General features: G+C 56.1%; 3 protein-coding genes across 3 annotated transcripts in view; 2 read left to right on the plus strand and 1 right to left on the minus strand.

Annotated features, from left to right (window-relative positions):
• The window catches only part of CFAP65 (cilia and flagella associated protein 65), a 33,410-nt gene extending 28,770 nt beyond the window's left edge, over positions 1 to 4,640 (plus strand). Inside the window, exons 27-34 of the mRNA XM_036915097.2 lie at positions 11 to 124; positions 287 to 394; positions 1,716 to 1,760; positions 1,998 to 2,197; positions 2,478 to 2,591; positions 3,117 to 3,590; positions 4,249 to 4,386; positions 4,482 to 4,640. Of these exons, the coding sequence (XP_036770992.2) occupies positions 11 to 124; positions 287 to 394; positions 1,716 to 1,760; positions 1,998 to 2,197; positions 2,478 to 2,591; positions 3,117 to 3,590; positions 4,249 to 4,386; positions 4,482 to 4,614 (1,326 nt within the window). The 3' untranslated portion in view covers positions 4,615 to 4,640. The remainder of the gene's footprint in view (positions 1 to 10; positions 125 to 286; positions 395 to 1,715; positions 1,761 to 1,997; positions 2,198 to 2,477; positions 2,592 to 3,116; positions 3,591 to 4,248; positions 4,387 to 4,481) is intronic.
• Positions 4,641 to 4,684: 44 nt separating this feature from the next.
• On the minus strand, positions 4,685 to 13,808 carry LOC118925529 (uncharacterized). Its single transcript, XM_057503669.1, has 5 exons — positions 13,691 to 13,808; positions 11,668 to 11,803; positions 11,174 to 11,324; positions 5,902 to 6,430; positions 4,685 to 5,064 (listed from the first exon to the last, which is right to left on the minus strand). The coding sequence occupies exons 1-5, from the start codon at positions 13,806 to 13,808 to the stop codon at positions 4,685 to 4,687; spliced, it is 1,314 nt and encodes a 437-aa protein (XP_057359652.1).
• Positions 13,809 to 14,231: 423 nt separating this feature from the next.
• Positions 14,232 to 17,482, plus strand: CRYBA2 (crystallin beta A2). Its single transcript, XM_036915153.2, has 5 exons — positions 14,232 to 14,308; positions 14,488 to 14,652; positions 15,459 to 15,600; positions 16,654 to 16,796; positions 17,277 to 17,482. Exons 2-5 carry the CDS (start codon positions 14,492 to 14,494, stop codon positions 17,422 to 17,424), a joined length of 594 nt encoding a protein of 197 aa, XP_036771048.2. The 5' UTR covers positions 14,232 to 14,308; positions 14,488 to 14,491; the 3' UTR covers positions 17,425 to 17,482.
• Positions 17,483 to 21,521: the final 4,039 nt, after the last annotated feature.

A 21,521-nucleotide genomic window follows, 5' to 3' on the forward strand; every position in this document is an offset into this window, starting at 1 on the left:
AAATCAACAGGTGTCCGTGAGTCCCATGAGAGGAAAGGTGGCTCCTGAAGAGACAATCCCACTTGTGGTGACCCTGAAGGCCTCAGTGCATGCCAGCTTCTACAGCATGGAGCTGATATGCAAGGTAGGACCAGCCCCAGAGAGAAGCTGGGATAGAGAACATCTCCCAGTCCTGGGGTGTGGAGTGGGCCCTGAGATCCCCAGGCCAGAGAGAGGCAGGGTCAGCCCCTGGAAAAGTTACAGGCCTCCAGACCCTGGTCTTCCCTCTCCTTGTCCTGGGCCACAGGTGTACCGGCAGGAACTCTTAGAGCAACACCAAAAGGAGCTGCAGAAGTGGAAGGATGAGAAGGTGCGGCAGGAAGTGGAGTTCACCATCACAGATAGGAAAGTGAAGGTGAGGAGGGCAGAGGGAGCCTTGAATACCAAAGATCTTTCGGATTGGCCTTACTGGAGAGGACATGGGTGGTAGTCCCAGGGGGTCTCACATGCAACATTGGCCAGCCTGCCCTAAGAGTTCAGATTTCTTTCATTAGACTAAGCATAGCATCTCCCCAAGAGATTCCCTGCATACAGAAGGCTGGCTGCCCATCTTTGTTTCATGTGGCCAGGATTTACTGTGTGCCTAGTAAATGCTGGGCCCTGGGGACCCAAGGGAAACCAGGCAGAGCTCACCTTCGCATGGAAAACAGTGTGTGTAGTGGTTTCAGGTGGAGGCTCCAACAAGCTGCCCTGGCTTGGAGGGTTTCTAGCTCTGTGATCTCGGTCAAGTTATTTAACCTTTCAGTTCCCTCAACTGTAAAATGGGGGCAATATGACATCTGGGATTGGCTTCAAGATAATCCAGATGCAGGGTAAAGATGAGATGAGATTAGCCATGAACTGCTAATTGTTGAAGCTGGGTGGTGGGTAATTGAGGATTCTTTGTAGCATTCTCTCCGCTTTTATATACATTTGAAAATTTTCACATTAAGTTTAAACATAAAAGTTTTTCAAATCTTGTAAAAGTGTAGCTGTTGTATGTTTAGATTTATTGAAGTAATAAAGAATTGGCTCTGAAAAAAAAAAGTTTTTCAAATCTTTATAAGTGCAAGTAAAATATTATCTGCTTCATAGCATTGTTGTGAGGATTAAGTGAGTTAATACATGTAAAGTGGCTACAACAGTACCTGACACCCAGTTAGCATTCACTAAACATGGGCTATTAGTATTTGTGGGGGGACCCATAATAAGCATGAAATGAAACATCCACCTTGGTTCCCCAGTTTCACAGCCTCCCCAGCTGGTATTCTTGCACCTCTGTCACCTCTGTGTCACTGAACCCCCAGGGAGGCACTGCTCCACCCTGAAGCTCTGGCCCAATTAGGAATTCAAATCATGTCTCAGGGGTGTGGGAGAAGGGATTTCTGCAGTTAGTCTTAAAAGGGAGGCTATTTCCTTATCACACCCAAGCACAAAGCTCTGGGGGCATTAGGATGAGCAGCTTGGGGCAGCTGCCCAGGTTTGGTGGCAACTCCTCTTTCTTTCAGTTTCCTTGTCTACAGATGACACTTCACTAGGGAAGTTTCTGGAAGAGGGTGTGGCTGGGAGTTGGGCAGGACCAAGAGGACAGCAGATCCTGGCATTGGCTTCAGGGCCTCTGTGGGTCAGCAGGAAGGATAGGAAGAGGGGCCTCTAGGCCTCTTGCATCCTAAGTAGTGGTCTTTTTGCTTCCACAGAGAAGGGCATATTGTACAGCCTGTGAACCTATGAGGAAGTACAAGGTGAGGTCATTAGCCCCAAGCCCATCTCCTTGGAATAACTGGAAAGGGTCCTTGCTTGCTTCCAGAGGTACCACCCATCTCTGGTCCAGCATTCTAGAAGGGAGGGTCGGAAGTGCCAGTGGATGGGGTAATACCCCTTTGTGGCCTAAAAGGCCCCATTGGGGGTTAGGGACCACCTATTAGGGATGGTAGTATGGACTCCAAATCCTTGTCATCCATGCCTCCCCCTTCCCAAAGACACTGCCCCCCATCAAGAATCTGCAGTCACTCAACCGGCCTGCCAGCTGGAACCTTAAGATCTCGAAGGAGGAGCCATCCTGGCCATGCCCGCGGCCGCCCTCACCGGGCATGCTCTGCTTGGGCCTCACTGCCCGTGCTCATGCCACTGACCACTTCCTGGCCAACTTCTCTGACTTTTCCCACCACTTCTTGCACCGGTGAACATTCATGGGGGGAGGGAGGGAGGGGTCCCCTTCTTGTGCTCTCTGCCCCTCCCCCACTCCAGAGGGGCTGCCCAGACCTGACCCTGCACCGACTCTGAAGGTTTTCAGAATCAACCTCTAGCTCCCCAAATGCAGTAGCATTACATTTGGGTTAAGACAGGGGGCTGCCCCAAACTCATCTATGTCCCCAAAACTGCATGGCAACCACCATTGCTCATGCCCCCAGCCCCTGAGCAGCCTGCCTGGCCACTCAGAATCTCCTGGCCTGCCCCAGGGATCTGCCAAGGAGGAAGCACCCCAAGGAGGAGTCCGAGGCTGCTGAGGAAGAATCCCCTGTCTCTAGGCAGGAGAAGCAGCTCCTGATTGACTGTCTCACCGCCATCATCAGGTGACTGCCCACCCCCTGGACCATCACCCCCCTCATCTCTCCAGCTCATTCTGCAACTCTGGGTCAACCCACACACCCTGAAGTCCCAGCCCTCTCATTCCTGAAAAGCAACTTCCTCACAAGATACTTCTGCTGATGCCCCAGGCCCTCCAGGGTGCTGCAGCTCTAATGGAACTGGCTGGGGGGAACTTCAGGGCTGCATACCAAGTTCTGCCCTGTCCCTGCCCTGGCAGGTGAGGTCTGGAGCCAGTCTGTATCCCCAGAGCTCCTGCCCCTCATCTATGTAACTCTGACCTCCTGGCTCCACCTCCACCATATAATGTTCATTTCTAAGAACCCATGGGGCCTAGAGATGTCTTCCTCTAAGGAAGGGATGGAAGGGGCAACTGACCAAGGGCTCCCCACCTCATCTAGTGCCTGTTCATGGATACAGTAGGCAAGAACCACCCCTTGGGGAACCCTGAAGCCAGAGCCCCACAGGGGGCTTTAAGGCCTCTCGGCAAGAACCTTCTCCTTGCCTCCCAGGGGCCTGCTGGAAGACAAGATCTTCCATGAGGCTGTGGACCAAAGCCTGGTGGAGCAGATGCCTTACTTCTGCCAGTTCTGGAATGAGCAGTCAGCCAAGGTCATGGTCCAGAACAACAGCCTGCACTTAGTGCCAGCCATGTCTCCGTCCTCCAACAGCTCAGAGGACAGCAAAGACAAGGAGCAGGAGGAGGACAAACGGAGGCTGGGGAAGAAGGATTCAGGGGAAGAGGAGGAGAATGGTGAAGAGGAAGAGGAGGGGCTGGAGGAGGAAGAGGAGGAAGAGGAGGAGATGGAAGAAGAGGGCATAGGCAAGGAGGAGCTGGAGGAGGAGGGAGAGAAGGTGGCCTGGGCGGGGACTGCGCCCATGCTGCAGCCCACATCCCGGGAGTCCCTGAAGTGGCAATGGCAGCAGCAGCTGAAGGTCGCGGCAAAGGAGAAGCAAGAGCAGGACGAGAAGGAGGCCATCAGCCGGTGAGCAGCAGACCCAGATGGGGTTGTGTACAAAAGGATCCCAGGAGGCAGTGGTATGCTGGGGCCAGCCTCTCCTGGGGTGCAAGCTTCCCAGCTTAGCATTCACTGTCAACACCTTGGGAGCTTACTGCATCGGGGAGTATTTACAGAATGGCTATCTGAGCTTGAAGTTTTTCTCCAAGACTGGCTGTTAACATTTACTAGCACACCACTCCCAGGAGGGTGGCTATAGTCTTCAAAGTCTCTTAAATAAATGAGTTTCTAGAGCCAGGAGAGAAGTACCACCTCTTCTTGCCCACCTTCCCCTAGGGTGGCTCTGTGGCCGCTTTCTGTAGTTGTTGGGATTCTTCAGGCCCTTCTGCACCCTCGCATGCTTTGATGCCTTTCCCCAAATCTGGCCCTGGAGTGAGGACTACGACTTCCTGGGTTTGAATCCCACCACTTGTATCAGCAGCATGGCGTTTGACAACCTGGTCTCTTTAAATAACAGTCTGAGCATCTCTGAAATTGGAACAAGGATGCCTCACAGTGTTGGGAGGGCGGAGGGTTAAATGAGAATCCATGTACACGCGGCACCAGGTACAGCACAGAGGAGGCCAGCGGAGCCCGGGAGCCCGGCCGGCGGTGGCGCTGACACCTGCACTCCCCCGCCCCGCAGGCTTCCAGCTTTTGCCAACCTGCAGGAGGAGCTGCTGGAGAACATGATCCAGAATATCCTCGTGGAGGCGAGCCGCGGGGAGGTGGTGCTCACCTCGCGGCCGCGCGTCATCGCCCTGCCGCCGCTCAGCGTTCCCAGGTGGGGGCCGGAGGGGAACGCGGGGTGGAAGCGGCTGGCAGTCTCGGCCCGAAGCCTCTCCGCGATCCTCCCACCTGGGGCTTTCTGTCTTGCAGGATTCTGACTCCCGACCCGCTGCAGGGGGCGCCCTTACGGACGCAGCAAGCGGAGGTGCGCCTCCCGGTGGCGCCGCCCCCTACCAATTCTTTGCGGAGGCCAGCGCCCAGCCCCTCCCACTTGCTTCCTTAGGTTCCGCCCAGACGCCTCTCCTCTGCCCGCCAGTAAAGCAGCTAGCCTTTCTTCTATATCTGCCCTGACTTTATTTCCCCAATGCGGGAGGAAATTGCAAGCGCGCTCTGAGAGGGACAGATGGTGGGAGCGGCCGAGATGAACCGCAGAGACTCGTTGGAGACTTAGGCGCTAGGAGCTTGCGCCTCTCCACTCCAGCGGCGGCTGGGCGAGGGTTGTCGCTGCTCGCTGTCTGGCGGTGGGCCTGGTCTGGCCAGCCGAGGGCGCTCCGGGAGGGGCCCAACTGGCCTTTTACCCAGCATAGCCTGGTGGACAAGAACTGAGCGCCAGGCCCGGTCAGTGCAGCAGGTGGCCGCGGGGCGCAGTGGCCACCCCTCCCCTTCCTGCGCCGCGCCTGCTCTGAGGCTCGGCCCCTCCACCACCAGCCTTTTCTCAGCATCTGCCAGGACTCTGCGAAGAGTTTGGGAGGGAAGGGAAATTGAAACCGAGGCACATCGCAGAGGACCAAGAACTAGACGCTGACATGTGGGTGGAGGTCGCCCCTAAACAGCGGGCCACATACCTTACTCAGCTACTCCCATCGTGAATCTGAATCCCCAGACCAGGGACTGTCCCGCCGTCCCTAGGATACCCACCTCCAGCTCCTCCCCTCTCCTCCAGCCTCGGCCCTGCAGCCTCCGTTCTCTGCTCCTCCGCTACTCCCCCCACCCCCCGAGGCAGGTGGGTGGAAAAGTGACATCTGGTGTTGTTCCAGAGGCGTCCAGGTCCCCGACAGCCCCCTCCACCCCCGCCGCCAGGGCTTGCAAAGAGCTCCGGCCCCAGAGCCTCGGGAGGGGGTGATGGGAGGGTGGGAGCGCTCCGCCTCCTCTGAGTCAATATTTGCCCTGAGCAAACGGGCGCGCGGACAGGTGTGAGTGTCTGTATGTGTGTGTGTGCGTGTGTGTGTGTGCGCGCGCCCGCGCGCGTGTCTAGGGGCGGGGACTGAACAGGCCGTATAAGAGTGCTCAGAGCCCAGGTTCCCGCACAAGCTCCGGGACGTGGGCTGGGGACCCAGCCAAGAAGGGCCCGGCGGGTGGAGGGCGGCCAGGAGGGGAGGGGCGGACCAGGTGCGCGCCTTCTGTGGCCGACGTGTCAGCCGCAGATGCGCACAGGTGAGGGTGGCGGCTAGCGGAGCGCTGTGTGGCACTGCGCTCGCGGAAGAACAGAACCAGGAGATCACCGAGGGCCACAGCCAGGCCCCGGGCCCTCCGCTCCCGCCCCGCGACGAGCCCCTCGCACAAACCGGACCTGAGCGTTTTGTTCGTTCGGCTCGCGTGAGGCAGGGGCGGCCTCTCAGCACCCGCCCGGGGGCCTGGCCGGACCGCCACGCAGGCACCTGCCGCCGCCGCCGCCGCCGCCGCCGCCGCCACACAGGTCGGAGAGGCCGTGCGCCGCTCCGCGGGGAGATCCGGCTCCCATCCGGCCCCGCCCGCCCTGCCTTGTTCTGCCTGCAACTCCTGGGCTGCCCCGCTCCATTCCGGTAATAAAGGCAGCGAGCAGGCCCCACCAGGTGACAGGGGACTCTAGCCCGGAACAGGAGCCCTTGTGGAGGTGGAAACCCACCTTCTAGTCTGGCTCTGTCCCCAGAGACTTCTGTGGCCTTGGGCAAGTCATTTCCCCCGCCTCTCCTTGGGCTTTGCCATCTGCAGCAGGAGGGGTTTGGTCTGGCCTCCTGAGAAGGCCTTACCAGTCCCCAGAGCCTGGTTTCTGGGCTCCTAGCAATGCTTTTGAGCCCCCTGACTGGAAGTTGGTTGCCCACAAGAGGTAGCCTTGTGTTCTAGCAAAGCAGGGTGGGGCCAGCTAGGACCATGAGGGAGCCCAAGCCCCATCCTCCAGATCTCTTTGGTGCTGACATCCTGAGGGCTCACTCCCTGCCATTTCCCTGGGGCCTCCTTCAATCTTCCCCTGTCAAAGACAGACAGACTGAAAAGTACAAACACAGGGTCCAGTGGGGTTCCCAGGCACAGCAGCTCACCACCTTTCCCAGACTTTATAATCCCAAGGCCTATTTCAGCTTGGGGGAGGGGGTGTCTAAGTGGCCCTCAGTTTAGGCAAGAGTCTACGGATCATCAGCCACAACCCAACCTGGGAGAGACCATCCCCTTTCCAGTGACTCAAAGTGCTATGATCGGACGTGGGGGAGGGGGACAGAGATTGCCCTAGGCCCTGACCTGCTGCTTGGAGAGCTAGAGCCCACGGCTCCTCATGAGGCCTAGGAACAGCCTGAGCCCCTAGCTAAGGCTCTGTCCTGTGAGCCCAGGTGTCTCCCATCCCTCTCCCCAAAATTGATGGTGATGCTGAACACACCCAGAGGGAGGGGCCAATTGTAGGTCAGTGGTGGAAGGAAGGCTCTGTGAACAGAGGTAAGGAGTCCGAGTGTTTTCTGAGCCTGAGGAAGCATCATGGGGGAAGGACTGTACCTCCACTTATCTAGGCAGAGGCAGCCCCCAAGGAGAGGGAACAAGGGTCAGGAGTCATTGGTCCTTTCTGGCTCCAATTTGGAGGGTTCTGAAGATGCTGTCTTGCCCCTTCCACAGCAACACCGTCCCCATTACCACCCCTTCCGCAACTACCCACAGACCCCATAGGATCTGTTGAGTCCTTGACTCAGAGAAAGGGGTGAGGGGATGAGATGGCTATGACAGATCCCAGGCAGTTCTGGCGACTGGGAAGACTGCAGATGGGATTTATGTGCAGCAGCCCTGCGGAGGTGGGGGAGATCCATGAGTCCCCAGGCTGCGTAGGTGCAGCCCCAATCCTGGCCTCCCTGACCAGGCTTCTGTCCTGCGCCCAGCTCTCTGCTCCTTGCCTGGCTCTGAATGATTTCCGTGTGATGGCCTCAGCCTGGCACTGGCCCACCTTCTCTATGTTTTCGAGGGCTACCTTTCCCCACCCTCAGTCATGGAGGTGGGGAGCTAAAGCCTCTCTCTGGCTGGGATTTCACATCTCAGGGCTACACAACAAAGAGGTCTCCCCCTGGAACCGCCCCTATGCACACACAGCAGTCCTGCTGGTGAGGGGTTGAGAAGAAGGATGCCACTAGTAGGCTGGGCTTTGCCCTTGTGACTGAGAGCCACTGCCTCTCCCCACAAGGGCCCGATTTCCCCAGACCAAAAACTCCCATCCCCCAGACCCGCATTTCCTGGCCAGGGCCAGGGATCCAGACTCCCATGCAGGTCCCCCCTCCCCTGCCTGGCCAGGCAGAATCTCCAGGCGCCAAGCAGGCCTGCAGGTGCTGGGCTTGGGGAGGGGGGTGCTCAGCAGCTGGTGTTCGAGGCGCCCCGTCCCTCCTCCCCCTTCCTGCTTGAAGCCAGAGCCTGCTTCCTGTCATCCCTGTCAGCACCCTGGGCGGGGGAGGGGACAGGTAGTGGAAGAAGCAGAAAAAGGGACTGAGCAGTTGGAGTGAGGGTTGTGTGGGACTGGGAACCCAGGAGGGGAAATGGAGAGGGAAAAGGATGAGCATGAGGGCAGAGAGCAGAAGCAGACAGACAGAAGGACGGGCGGAGAGTGTAGCCCAGAGGATATGAGAACCACAGGTGAGGTTTTAGGGCTGGACGAGGCTGCAGACCCTCCTCCACTTCCCAGACAGTGAAAGTGAAAGCTAGAGACTGGGCAGAGACATCCGGAGAGAGGCTGGAGAGCAGGGACCGAGACAGACACACACAGGCAGTGGGAGGTAACGAGAGATGCGCACTTCTGAAAGCCAGAGGGATTGAAAGATGCAGGGTCAGACGTCAGGATAACCTGAGGTGGAAGGCACGGTGTATGTGGAGGAAGCGGGCCTATGTGAAAACAGCCTCCCTCTCACCCCACACTGGGAGGGGGAAATTACCCCCCACAGAGGAGAAAGAGGGGGCTTCTATGTGGACTGCAAAGGGACAGCCTGGGCTGGAGGTAGCTGATACCCCTATCTTAGAAGACTCGAGTTGCCCCATTAAAGGTCCAAAGAGCCTTGCCCCCTTCCCCCAAAGGCTGTGGCTGGACTCTGAGCAGCCAGCGGCATGGCTCTGACCCCACCTGTTCCCCTTTCTCTCTGGGCCTCAGCTTGGACAGACAGCTGTAGCAGCTGCCTTGCCCACACTACCCACCCATTGATACTGGCCCAGCCTTGGAACTTGTGGGTGTGGAGGCCCCCGGGGTCCGTGTGAGAGCAGAAGGGCCTTGGGGAGGAGGGGTCGTACCCAGGTGCTAATCCCCATCCGGCCGCGGTAGAACCAGAGCCTCACTGACCTTCTTGGAGATTAGTCCCCATGGCGACCTTGGCAACTCGCCCCCTCACTCTAGCTGGGGGGTGGGGCGCCACAGCGGCCAGAGGTGCTGGGAAGGGTGGCAGCGGGGGCAGCCTTCCTGAAACATCACAGGATCGCAAGAGTCAGGGCTGGGAGGCCTCTCCAGGATCAGGAGGTAGCTAAGTTCGCAGGTATAAAACGGAGGGCCCAGAGGAGGAGTGACTTGCCCAAGGCCACATATATGGAGCCAGGAAGAGCCTCAGGACCGGAAGTAGGTCTCCAGTTCTACTCCCAGGTGTTCTTTCCAGGAGAGCAGAGATCTGAACAAGAACAAAGGAAATTGAGATACTCCCCTCCGACCCTCCCAACCTGAGAGCCTGAGCAGAGTGGCTTGCTGTGGTGAGGCAGGAAGGCTCCTCATCCTGCTGGGGATGTGCTGGGCTGGCTTCCACACGGCCAGTGTGGGAAGCGGATGCAGATCCCAGAACCACGCTTGCTGCCCTGACTCATCCCGCCAACCCAGCCCAGCCCCGTGGTGGCAGGGACACCATGCGACAGCCAGTTATAACCACAACCAGCACCACAGTAACAGTTAACATTTATTGGATGTACACTGCAGGCCAGTTAATGTTTTACATGCATTTAAATCTTCACTACAGCTTTTAAGAAATATTATTCCATTTTATAGAAGGGAAAAACTGAGTAGAGTGTAAGCTCATCCAATTTATAAGCAATGGAGCTGGATTCAAAGCCAGGCAGCAGCCTGACTCCAGGCTCTGCACTTCCAGCCCTTCAGTGTATGATAATGGTGGGTGACCGAGATGGGTCTCCAAGTGACTGTGGAGTGGGACGTAGCCCATGAGGATGCACCAGGGCATCCTTGTGTGTGACTCCAACCCCAGCTCAGTGCCTGGCACATAGTACATCTTATTAAATATCTGAAGAATAAGTAAGTGAACAAATGTCTGCCCATGAGTGTGACCTTGAGGGGTTCTGTTTAATCCTAGGAGGCCGTTCACATGTGATGTGTGTGGGATCATGTGCATGTGTGAATGTGTGCATTTGTGGCCCTTCTGCTGCTGCCCTGTGCCCTGAGCCCTGCAGCTTTGTGTCAGGGTGAGTGGGTGGTGGTGAAAGCTGCCTCCCATCTCCCTGGATCCCCGTTGAGCCACAGAGAAGAGGGGCTCTGTTTATAGCAGGGTAGGAAGAGGGATCTGTGTGGGTGCTGCTGCCACCCCCTCAGCTGTGGACCCTGCCCGAGCCGAGCTGGTTTTTCCCTCACGTTATCTCTGTCTCCCAGGAGACCAGACCTCAGGCCAAGAGAAGGTGTTCATCTGCCTGTTCCTGGCTCCAGACCTGGCATGGGGGCAGGGGTTGGAGGAACAGGGCTGCAAAGGAGGGGAGGGGAGGGCACCATTCACAGAATTTGCATCTTCAGTCACCACAGCCCTGGCTTACTTCCCAGTGAAATAAGGGGTAAGAGATGGGAGCAGGCCGACTTCAGGAGAGGACATTGGCTGCCCAGTACCTGTAAGCGGCCCAGCAGGACTGAGAAGTCAGGCTGCTGTCACAGGATGGGGCTCTGCATGAGGGAGATGTCACTTCTCTGGGGATTCTTAGGGCCTTTATGTGGGATGGAGACCTGGATGAGAGCCCAGGATTGGGTCTGAGGGTTTCTTTGTCCAATCTCGATGTCCTCACATGGGATGGGGATCTGAGGGGATCCCAGGGCTTCACTGAGGACTGAGGGCTGAGTATGAGGACTTCTCTATGGGCTCTTAGGGTGCCTTACGGGTGGGTGTTTGGGTAGAATTATTGGGGAGGGGACATTCTAAGGATTTCGCTGTGCAACTAAAAGTCCCCCTATGAGATGACGGACTGGATGGGGTGGGAGTAGGGAGTTATTTGAGGGTAAGGAGGTCTCTATGAGATTCTGAGGTCTCTTGGAGGTAGAGATCCGGGGAGGCTTTTTTTTTCGTCTACCTAGCTCCCAGCTCCACACCCAAAGGCTGAGGCTATGGATGTGGAGGAGGTAGGGGTGAGGGTGCTGAGCTGGCAAACAAAGCCACCTGTGCATCCATCCTTCAGGAAGCTCTGAGCCCAACTGATCTGGGAAAACAAACAGGACCAGATGCTGGGGGTGGGGGGAGGGTCGGGGGGTGGGAGGAAGTGGGTCTTGGGAGGCAGGGGGGCTGGAGTTGTACCAGCCTGGCACAGAAAGGAAGCTGGGAGGGGGACCATAATACAAGAAAGGGAAGGGAATCCTAACGTCCCCTTCCCCTCAGCGGCACATTCTTCCCTTTCTTGGTAACTTTGAGGCCCAGGGCCAGGGAGGAGTCTGAGGGGATGCGGGTACCCTGAGATAGGCCTAGAGTGCTGGGTAACTGGCTACTGGCGGCGCTGGTGGGTGTGCGCAACTCAGCGGGTTGCAGACAGCCATAACTAAAAGGAAAGGGCCATAGGGTGGGGGCGGTGGGACCTACACACCATTTTCCTAATGTGGAAACTGAGGTACAGAGGAGAGGAGAGACTGGCTAATGCCTCGCAGCTATTTAGTGCAGAGCCAAGTTCAGAATGTAGGACTAGAAGAGGGGTGCCCCGTCTCACACACAGAGCCTCCACGCCGACCCCTAATTCTAACTTGGTGTATTAGGTGGAGCCCCGACCTCAGGGGTCTGTCTGCTTAGCCCCCAGCCCGTGCCTGAAACAGCGTCCAGTCTCTGGGACACCCCCGCACCTCGGAACTAACAACCGGCGCCCGCGTCACCGACCAGCGCAGACGTACAGCCTGACGCAGTTGCCACCCTCGCGCCGCCCCTCCCGACCTCGGCCGGCCACCCACCGCCCTTTCCACCCCGTCCGGCGCGCTAGCTTTCTACCCAGCGCGGCACGCCTGCGCTCTCTGGTGGCCACATCGAAAACTGCCGGATAGAGAAGGGGTAGGGGAGGAGGATTGGGGTTCCTCACCTCCCACCGCTACCATAGACCTGACTTACGAAACCAAGGCCAAGGGCCAAGATACGAAGAGTCAGGACTGGCTCTTGCCTCCTTCTGCAGTTTGTATTTCCCACTTATGGTTTGGGGAAAATTATATGCTATTTGTGTTTCTCCAAAACCCCTTTAAGGAAGGGAGTCAGGGGACTGGGCATGGTTCTCACCCCACCCCCAGTGGAACCTGGCTGTGGTTGTCCCTGCTCTGATTCTTATCATCTTAACTTGGACTTAACTCCCCACGTTTTGGGTCCTGTACTCCTGGCATTCACCTTCACATACTTTGTGATCATCAACAGCAATTCCTCACCAATGAAAATAGACAGCCAAGGGAGGCTCCAGTGGTCCCCCAGAACCTTTTCTCAGCACCGCAGAACTTCAGGGGCAGGGAGGTTGGTAGGATTGGCAAGCCATTACCCCTATACTCTCACCAGAAAATTTCCTCTATACCCTTCCCCCATGGATATTTGGTCCAACCTGGTCATTTTGTTTACTCACTCATTCAAGTTTTATTAAGCATCTACTATGTATCCAGCATTGTGTTAGGTTTGAGGATAACAAATGAAAACAAGACTAACATGGTCCCTGCCCCCTTAAATGGAGATTACACTCTAGGAAGGGAGACACTCCATACACCCCTAAACACAAGATGAAAAAGACAACTTTACAGAGTGGCAAATGCAATAAAGAAAACAGGGTGATGTGATGGACAGTAAATGCCAGGAACAGTGTCACCTAGGAGGTGACAAAAGTACAGCCAAGCCATGAAGACACTCTGGGTAACTGGAAGAGCAAATGCAAAGGCTCTGAGGTGGGAATGAGCTTGGTGGTTGGGAGAAAGGATGGAAGGCCAGCACGGCTAGACTTCCAGGAGCTGGGGTGGCCGCATCGAGCCCGTGAGCCCTTTTAGTTACAGGAGGTGGGGTGGCAAAAGCACTGGCTTTGGAGTCGAGAAGCATAAATTCCCGTCTTAGTCTGATTCTGGCTAGCCATGTGAATCTGGACAAGGCCCTCCTTGAGCCTCAGTTTTCACATCTGGACTGTTGTTGAGCCTGTAAGGAAAGCACTTGGCCCATGGGGACAACAAAATATTAGTTCCCTTCTTACTCACCCTTCCACTTCTGCTGGAATAACCCCTCCATTAAAGAAAACTCACAATTTTGCCAGAAGCCCTTGTCTCATTTACAGCCATGATGGTTAGGAAATTCTGCAGTTAATTGTGAGGAAAGGTCCTCTCTGGCACTTCCTTGGGGCCACAAGCCTTTGCCCCTGCTTTTCTCCTAGCCCTACTCCTCACCCTTCCCCTCCACCACACATGGCACTGGGATTAGGTGCACGAACCTAGGACCTTCAGTCAAAACAGAAGTCCAGATTCATTTCTCAGATGGGCCACTTTTCAGCTATGAGACCTCCTTCTCCACGTGGGCCGCTGCTTCGTCTGTAAAATGCAGGGCAATAACAGCGCCTAACTCACCAGCTCAGTGCTAGAATTAGCTAAGATGTACTCGGAGCAGAGAGCCTGGTCTGAACTAGGCCCTCAGTAATCAGCGGCTAGATCTCAGGAAGACCAGAATTCCCACACAGCGGTGCTCCGTCTGGCGGTTGGCAGCGTCGCACTTCAGTCTGCGCTAAGGTTGAAACTTTCTGCCCGTCTAACCGTAGGGAGCCACTCCCTTAGTCACAATCATTTCTAAGCGCTTTGTAAATCCGCGCCCTCCTTTGGGCGGTTCACGTTTCCAGCGCTCAGCGCCCCCTTGCGGCGAGTCCTGGTATCGCTTCCTCTCTGACTCGGCGCAAGAAAACTGCCTTAGCGTTGCGCGGGGTCTGGAACCTCAGGCTTGGGAGGAAAGGGGCCTCTTTCGGCCGATCCTCCAGGGATAAGAAGAAGGGGAGTGAGGAAAGTCGCTTGCGGAGGGCCTTGACTACCTCCGCCATAGCGTCGCCCAAAGAGAGGCCTCGACCTAGGGCTGAAGAAGAGGTGGAATTTAGACATTCGGAAGAAGTTCCGCTCCTGGGGTTAGGAATGCATGTTCTTACCCGGGGGCGCTAGTGCGACATGGTACCTCCATCCCTGAGGGTCTGGGCCAGGGAGAGAGCGTTCTGCCCAGAGGCCGGGTGCTCCTTGCCTAGCTCAGGGCTCCCCAAAAGAAAAAGCGGAGTCAGCCTTGGCTGCGGCGGGCGCGGGACGCGTGCCTCAGCACTTTCTATTGTAATCCCCGAGGGCAGGGGTCAGATCGGCGGCTACAGGAAAGGCCTCGGCTCCCCAGGGGACACCGGAGCTAACCGCAGCCTGCCTGCTGACTCAGCTCCCCACCCCAGCGGGAGAGGGTGCGGAGAGGCGGGTGGGGGGCGGGGGGAGGCCTGTATAAAGCTCCGCACGCCCAAGCACGCGCGCAGCTTCTCCATTTCCTGCCAGTACCGCGCTCACCAGCCGGGTGAATACTCCGTGCTCCGGCAGGCTCTCTGCGGGGTGGGGGAAAGCGAGATGAAGAAGCTGTTAGGAGCCCGCGTCCAGCCCCCGGGTCCTTCACCTCGCAGCCAGGTTGGGCGGCCCAGGGCCGGGGAGGGGCCTCGCGACACGCTAAGCACTTGGCCCTTCTTTTCTTGCCCGCAGAGGCATGAGCAGCGCCCCCGCGTCGGACCCGGTGCCCGCTTGTCTCACGCTCTGGGACGAAGAGGACTTTCAGGGCCGCCGCTGCCAGCTGCTGAGTGACTGCACGAACATCAGCGAGCGCGGGGGCCTGCGCAGAGTGCGCTCGGTCAAGGTGGAAAACGGCGCGTGAGTGATTGCCCCGGCGGGACTGGGCTAGGTTGGGGGACGCCAGGCTTTCCTGGCCCAGACTGGGCCTCAGCTCTCAGCCCTCTATTCCCCAGACTGCAAGCACCACCCAACAGAGACCCACCGACATGTGAACCCCGCCGCGTCCCCCTGCCCGTCTCCCCCAAACTCCACACCCACCGCAAAGACAACGCATGAGAGAGTGTATCCAATGAGCTAAAAGGATAAAAACGAGAAGCAATCCTTTGCAGGCACCTGGTGGGTCTAGCCTGAACCCTAAGGGGTTCCCAGTGTTATGTCCTCCCCAAAGTTTTTCTCTATGCAAAGTTAGTTGGCTCTGTGCTTCATTTAACAAAAGATGCCAAATCCTCCTGCTCACCCTACCCTGGTCTTCTTAGAATCTGGGGCCCTCAGGAGAGCTGAGCCCCTTGAGCTATTCCAAGTTGTTACCATCGCAGGTTGCTACTGCAGTTTGGGGGTTCCTACTCCTAGTTTTGCAGGCACCTAAATCCTTGAGATAGGAGAGCTTGGTCAGGAAATCTTCACAAATTGGAAAGCTTCCAATCTGGGGTCTCTGAGCTGGAAGCCTGGATGGACCCCTCAACCCCACTGGGATAGCAGCCAGTGTAGGATCTTCAGCCCTTAGAGGGGCTGGATTACCGTACAAGAAGTACATCAGGGGAAGGGTTTGGGGTTGGAGAAAAATGTTGGGTTCTCAGTTTTTTCAATCACAGCAAGCAAGGGGGGTGGAAGAGGAAGGCATGTGGCTGGGGCAGATGCCTCCCAGCGTCCTTATTTTTCCCCAGTTGGGTGGCCTTCGAGTACCCCGATTTCCAGGGACAGCAATTCATTCTGGAAAAGGGTGACTATCCTCGCTGGAGTGCCTGGAGCGGCAGTGGCAGCCACCACAGCAACCAGCTGCTCTCTTTCCGGCCAGTGCTCTGTGGGGTGAGCACAGCCCGCCCCCTCCTCTTCTGCCTCCTAGCTCCTAGCTCCAGGTCATAACCCCACCAAACCACCTTGGAAAGGCTGTCCATTCACTGTATGGGGGTGTGTAAACACAGCTCCTAGACGGGTGGCGGTGGCATTGGTTCCCAGAACCAGAGGGGTCTCTGAAAGTTTGGAATGTCGTCCTAATCCAGGAGCTGGAAATCAGAACCATGGACAGTACTGAGCCCATGCCAGGCTTGAAAACACGTCAGTTCCTCACATTCAGTCATCTACTGTGTGAGCCAATGCCTCTGTCATCACACAGCTCTGTGAGGCTGGGGTAGCTGATGTTAGCCTCATACACAGGTGTGGGAAATGGGGCTCACAGGGGCAAAGTGACTTGCCTCAGGTCAGAGGGTTATATGAACATGAGCCAAAACTCATTCTAGGATCAAGGCTGAGAAGGGATCAGTCTCTGTGTGTATGTGTATGGGGAAAGCGTCAGTAAGGAATCAAATACACTGGAGCAGAGAATCTCACTTTCCATTTGTGCTGACTTAGGTCCCCTGCTGGTAAGACCTGGGGAGGGGTGTGGGTGACAGGGGGGCATCTAGCAGGTGCTGACTCGGCCCAGCTTCTCCATTCCAAGAGGCCAACTGCAGGGTTTGGCCCTGGGACTATGGAAGCCCAGATCCAACCAACACTGATGCCGTGGCCTGTCTGGTGGACCAGATTTCTCTCAGGACCTCTGGTTTTCCTCCTGTATAACAGGTCCTCATGCAAAACACGTCACAGGACACCCTCTAGCCCTGACCAGGAAGGTCTCTGGGAACCTCCCAGTCTTGCTACCTCAACTCAGTGCCATAGAAGGGACCAAGTTGGGGTCCTCTGAGCATCCCAGCTTCCCAGACTGCTGTGGAGCCAATAGAGTGAACTCTGGGAGTGCTTGTGGAGGCTGTGTCTGCACAGCTCGTGTTGGGCAGCAGGCTGAAGAGAGTGGGGATGAGAATGTATCCATTAACACATGTTTGGAAGGCCTGACCTGTCCATCCCCACCTTTCTGTGCCGCAGAACCACAGTGACAGCCACATGACACTGTTTGAAGGGGACAACTTCCAGGGCTGCAAGTTTGAACTCAGGGATGACTATCCATCCTTGCCCTCCATGGGCTGGGCCAGCAAGAATGTGGGTTCCCTCAAAGTCAGCTCTGGAGCGTGAGTCCTGGGACTGGAACAGGGGAGATGAGAAGAGCAGGGAGGCAATGGGACCAGGGGGAGGGTGAGAAGAGGTGATGGGCATGCTAAGGCACATGGTAAAGAGAGATGTTGGGACTGGGGGACAGGGAGAAGGGATGTGATAGGAGACTTGGAGGCAAGGGGAAGTGAGGTGATGGAGATGGACTGGGAGGGGTGGGGGTCAAGTAACAGGATAACAGGAGTTAGGGGGACAATGTTGGGCTAGATGAAGGGATTGAAAACATGAAGAGGCAATGGGTGGAAATAAGAGACAAGGTGAGGAAGATGATAGGAAGACAGGGAAGTGGGCAGGGCAGGGAGATATCTATGTAGGGAAAACAGAAAAAATGAATTCGGAAGGGGGGGGTTAGAAGCTGAGAAAAGAGATCTACTAATGGAGGGCATCAGTGGGGCTGGGGACAGAGTCTACTGACCACCCCTGTGCCCTCACTGGCCTAGGTGGGTGGCCTACCAGTACCCAGGCTACCGAGGCTACCAGTATGTATTGGAGAGGGACCGGCACAGTGGGGAGTTCCGTACCTACAGTGAATTTGGCACACAGGCCCACACTGGGCTGCTACAGTCCATTCGGAGAGTCCAGCAGTAAAGGCTCCCCAGCCCTGGTACTTCCTCCTGAGGAGCCTCAATAAAGCTTTCTGAACCTGCCTGCCCCTCTTGCCTCCTTTTTGGTGTCTTTGTGATCTCCATCCTCATCGTTCTGAGGGGGCTTCCCTGACAACCTGACCCTCCCCTCAAGCTCCAGGACTGTGGAGCATAAATTGGTTTAAGATATGTGTGGCTAGATTCTGATGGGAGTGAGAGGAAACTGCTGGTAAAAATTTTGGGGATTCTGTTCAATACAACCAGTCCCACACCTCTCCTTGGTAAAGACCCATCAGCCTGGTGTGGGTCTTTGGTGTGGTCCTCTGGTGTGGGTGCACACAGCCCCACAGCAGGACTCCTTGCTCATTGATGAATTTCAACCTCCCCCACCTCCACCCTGGGTCAGGCAAGGTCATGTAAAACCTCCTTAACTCTTTGCACAAGCTCTGTTGGGTTCCTCTCTAAGCCACTAGGCGTTTCCAGGCTTTATTTTCACCCTGGCTCCCCATGCAGCCAAGGGAAGCCTGCACCCGCTTCCCAGCTTTATAATCACTGCCTTGTTAGAGGAGCAAGGGTATGAGAGGGACATTAGTGCCTAGTGCCTCCCAAGGCTTTCTAAGGGGGAGACTTCCTCTCTCTGAGCTGAGCCCCCAGACCATTTGTCTGAATGAGAACAATTCATTACATTGCATTGAGCTCCAGAATTTACAAAGCATTTTCATAGTCCTCCTCTTAGTTGTTCCAAACAATCCCCTCTTCATTCCTCCTCTCCTTACCTGCTCTTCAGAGGACTGGTGAGTAAAAGAGACCACCCTTAGCTACTGACCACAGCAAGCCTGGGTTCTGAGGCAGGTGGCAGGAGCCCACAGCCATGGTGGGGCTGAGTGGGTAGCAGCTATATCAGGGCCCCTGGCTCTGATAGACTTTCTTCCCAGTTAATGCTAGCCTCGGTCCTACATAGGCAGGGCCTCCATGGCCCTTGGGACCCTCTCATCCTGTCCCTCAGGGATGCTTGTGTTTTCAAGCCCTTAGTGGACCTATCAATGGGCAGAGTGGCCCAGATCATCTCAGCCCCAGGGGAAGCAGGACAAGTTGGAGAACAGTCAGGCCTGGACCTGGGCAGTCCCCAGGGACCTAGCTAGGCAAAGTCAGGCATCTGCTTCCTTGAGAAGAGCCCAGGGCCAGAAGTCAGAACACCTGGAACCAAATCACACAGCATTCTGAGCCTCAATTCCCTCATTGATAAACTGGGGTTACTGACTCTTGTCTCACAGGGATATTGTGAGGATTCAAGGAGATATCCCTGAAGATGCTTGTGGTGTTATGGAAAAGCACTGGAGCAGTCAACATAGGGCCCTCCTTCTCTTGCCTCCCCAGTGGATACCAAGATAGGGTCAGGGGGCTAAGGGACTGAGCCATAGGTGGAGTATGAATTCTGCTATATACCTGGATGGGTGATAGTCCATAGCCTCTGTTGCCTTTGATCCTTGCAACATCTTCCACACCTCATCCACCTCACCAGTGAAGAGGCTGTGGCCCTGCTGATGAGGGACGTCTTGATGAGGCCATCCACCTAACTGCTGCCAAAGCCAGGACTTAAACACAAAGCTCCTGAACCCAAATCCAGGCTGTTAAGTGGAGGCTGACTTGAGCTGTGGCTAAAGGCAGAGCCCCAAACCTTTGTGGGCCCCAGAGGAACCTGGAGTTCCTGCCTGGTCACAGGCCTAACTGTCCCTTTGGGGGATGGTAATAGTAACAATAGTTAAAGTCTAGAGCCATGTCTGAGCAGTCAGCATGAGTTATATGACTCAAAACTGGGTATGGTAGGTACTGTAATCCCCATTTTATAAATGAAGAGATTAAGGTACAGAGGTTACACAACTTCCCCCAACCAGGGGAAAGTCACACAACTAGGCAATGAGGGAGCTACATTTGAACCCAGAACCCAGCTAAGCTTGCCATAGCTCTGCAGCCCATCTCCCTACTGCCTGCTTTTGGGGGGCAGGCAATGGGCAAAGGGAGATCTGGTATCCAACATCAGCTGAGCTGCCCTCTCTCCAGAAAGATTTGTGGCTGCTGGGAAGAGTCAGCAAGGTGGCTTCAGGGCCTGGCAGTGTGAACTGCACAGGCACTCCCTGTCTCTAGGTCTCAGTGTCCCCACCGCTACAAAGAGGGAGTTGGGGGGACTAATATTTGCTGCAGCCTCTTCTAGCACAGGCCTTGGTTTTTCTGGACCAAGAGATCCAACTTGCTCCTCATACTGGTGACTAAGGAGCAGGGCCGTGGGTACAGAGACCAGGGTGCGCCTGGGTGCTTCATCTCCCCTTCTTCTCAGCATCCCTGAGCCTTGCTCCTCCCATTCCAGGCAGGCCAGTGGTCTGCAGAACACTGCAGGACCCACGCTCAGACAGGTAGGAGATGATGGAGGAGAAGTTGCCTAGGCTTGCCTAACAGCCAAAGGCCAGAGTGGGTGGTCATCAACTTTCTTGGAGCAGCCAAGACCCAGGAGCGGGGATCGGTGGGGAGGGAATACCACTTATCCCCTCACAAACTCTTCCCAGAACCCACACACCTTCCACACCTGAGTCCTCAGTGAGGTGGGCACACCTGAGTTGTCAATCCTTCCGCAGTTCAGAGCTTCGATGTCTGTAAAGACCCCCACTCCCCACTCTGAGTGCCTCTCCCTTCTGCCTCAGCCTTCAACTGAGAGCGTTAGGTGGGTAAACCTCGCTGCCTACCCCCTCTCGCAGCTCTGACCTCCTGCTCCTCGTTTTCTATCTGGGGAAGTATAAGAAGTCATTAAAGAGAGGGACTGGGGCTTTTACCCCGCCCCCAAGGCCCTCCTCTCCATTGAAACCCTGAGTTTGGTCCCCAGGGAGCATCTCATCTTTCTCCACTGGATTCCACATCCACATCCTGAAGCCTCATCCCTGTGCCTTTAGGATCGCCTGGAGTTCTGGAATCCCCCATTTCCCAGTAAACTCTGCCTGCCACACTCCTCTTTGGCTCCTGACTTTTGCACACCCTCCCAGCAAGGACAAACAGGCCAGCAGTCACAGCAAGTGAGGAATGGGGCCCTGTGGGACCCTAAGTAGGACCTTCCAGCCATCCTGTCAGGCACCCCAGGACCAGGGATCGTACAGGAAACCTGCCCAATCCAATCCATGTGCCCTGGAATCCCAGGCCTCTTCACCTCGTGGGCTCAAGCTGTGGGAGAGAAAGGCCTTGACCATTCTGATGGGAGCCATTGGGTGCTGTGTGCTGCGGGTGAGCTCCTGGCTCAGAGCCTCATCGTTAGCTAGCATCCCTATTTAGCTGGCCTCTCCAGAGCCAGGAAGCCCCACTAGTACCCAGAGACTCCAGGCCACCTGGGAACCACATAATTTCTGCCAATAGACTTGCCATTTCTTGGATAGATGTCAGCTTTTACTGCCCCTGGGTCTGGGGCCTTATACAGTACACAGCCCTGTTTTAACTTCTCTGTTCCTGTGAAAGCAGGGTGTCAACTGCAGCGTGCTTTGGGAATAACCAGGATGGGAGTAGCTATGAGGGTAGACAGTAGGCTGGGGTGACAGGGGAGGGGTAACAGTGCAAGAACAACAGTTGTGGGGGGACGTGGAAGAGGATCATGAGCCTACCATGTGCCACAAATTAGTAGGGAACAAATGAATGAGAAAAGCAGGAGAAGGAGAGAGCTAAGATGGAGAGAAAGAGGAGACAGGAGGAGAAACGGGAGATGAAGAGACTAGAGGGAAGGGGAAACCTGGAAAGTGGGGGGAAAGGCAACCCACTCCAAGTTGTGGGGGAGACGACACAGTGCTGGTTCAGAGGCCCGAGAGCCCCGGAAAAGCAGGAAACAGGCAAATAAGAGGGAGACCGGGAAGCAGATCGGGTCTCCAGGGATGAACAGAGAGTGGGAGAAGAGGAGGAGGAGGGAGAACGGGTGGAGGGATGGGGCGGAGATAAAGGGAGCAACGTCTGCAGGGCCCGGAGCTCAGCGACAGGCGAGAGGGAGGGAAGCGGAAATTTAAAAGTGAAGATGCAGATAACGCAGCCTGGAGACGGGAACCCGGGTGGGGGTGGGAGGAGAGTGGTGCGGTG

Source organism: Manis pentadactyla, chromosome 6 (genome assembly GCF_030020395.1).
Source record: "Manis pentadactyla isolate mManPen7 chromosome 6, mManPen7.hap1, whole genome shotgun sequence".
NCBI lineage: Eukaryota > Metazoa > Chordata > Mammalia > Pholidota > Manidae > Manis > Manis pentadactyla.

Bases quoted from the DNA above. Each gene is read 5' to 3' on its own strand.
- CRYBA2 (XM_036915153.2), top strand. From the start codon at position 14,492: ATGAGCAGCGCCCCCGCGTCGGACCCGGTGCCCGCTTGTCTCACGCTC. The intron at 15,601-16,653 runs GTGAGCACAGCC...TCTGTGCCGCAG, and splicing joins TCCGGCCAGTGCTCTGTGGG to AACCACAGTGACAGCCACAT. The intron at 16,797-17,276 runs GTGAGTCCTGGG...TCACTGGCCTAG, and splicing joins CTCAAAGTCAGCTCTGGAGC to GTGGGTGGCCTACCAGTACC.
- LOC118925529 (XM_057503669.1), bottom strand. From the start codon at position 13,808: ATGGCGGAGGTAGTCAAGGCCCTCCGCAAGCGACTTTCCTCACTCCCC. The intron at 11,804-13,690 runs GCAACGCTAAGG...TCTATCCGGCAG, and splicing joins CCTGAGGTTCCAGACCCCGC to TTTTCGATGTGGCCACCAGA. The intron at 6,431-11,173 runs GTGCCGCTGAGG...CTGCTTTGCTAG, and splicing joins TTACCAAGAAAGGGAAGAAT to AACACAAGGCTACCTCTTGT.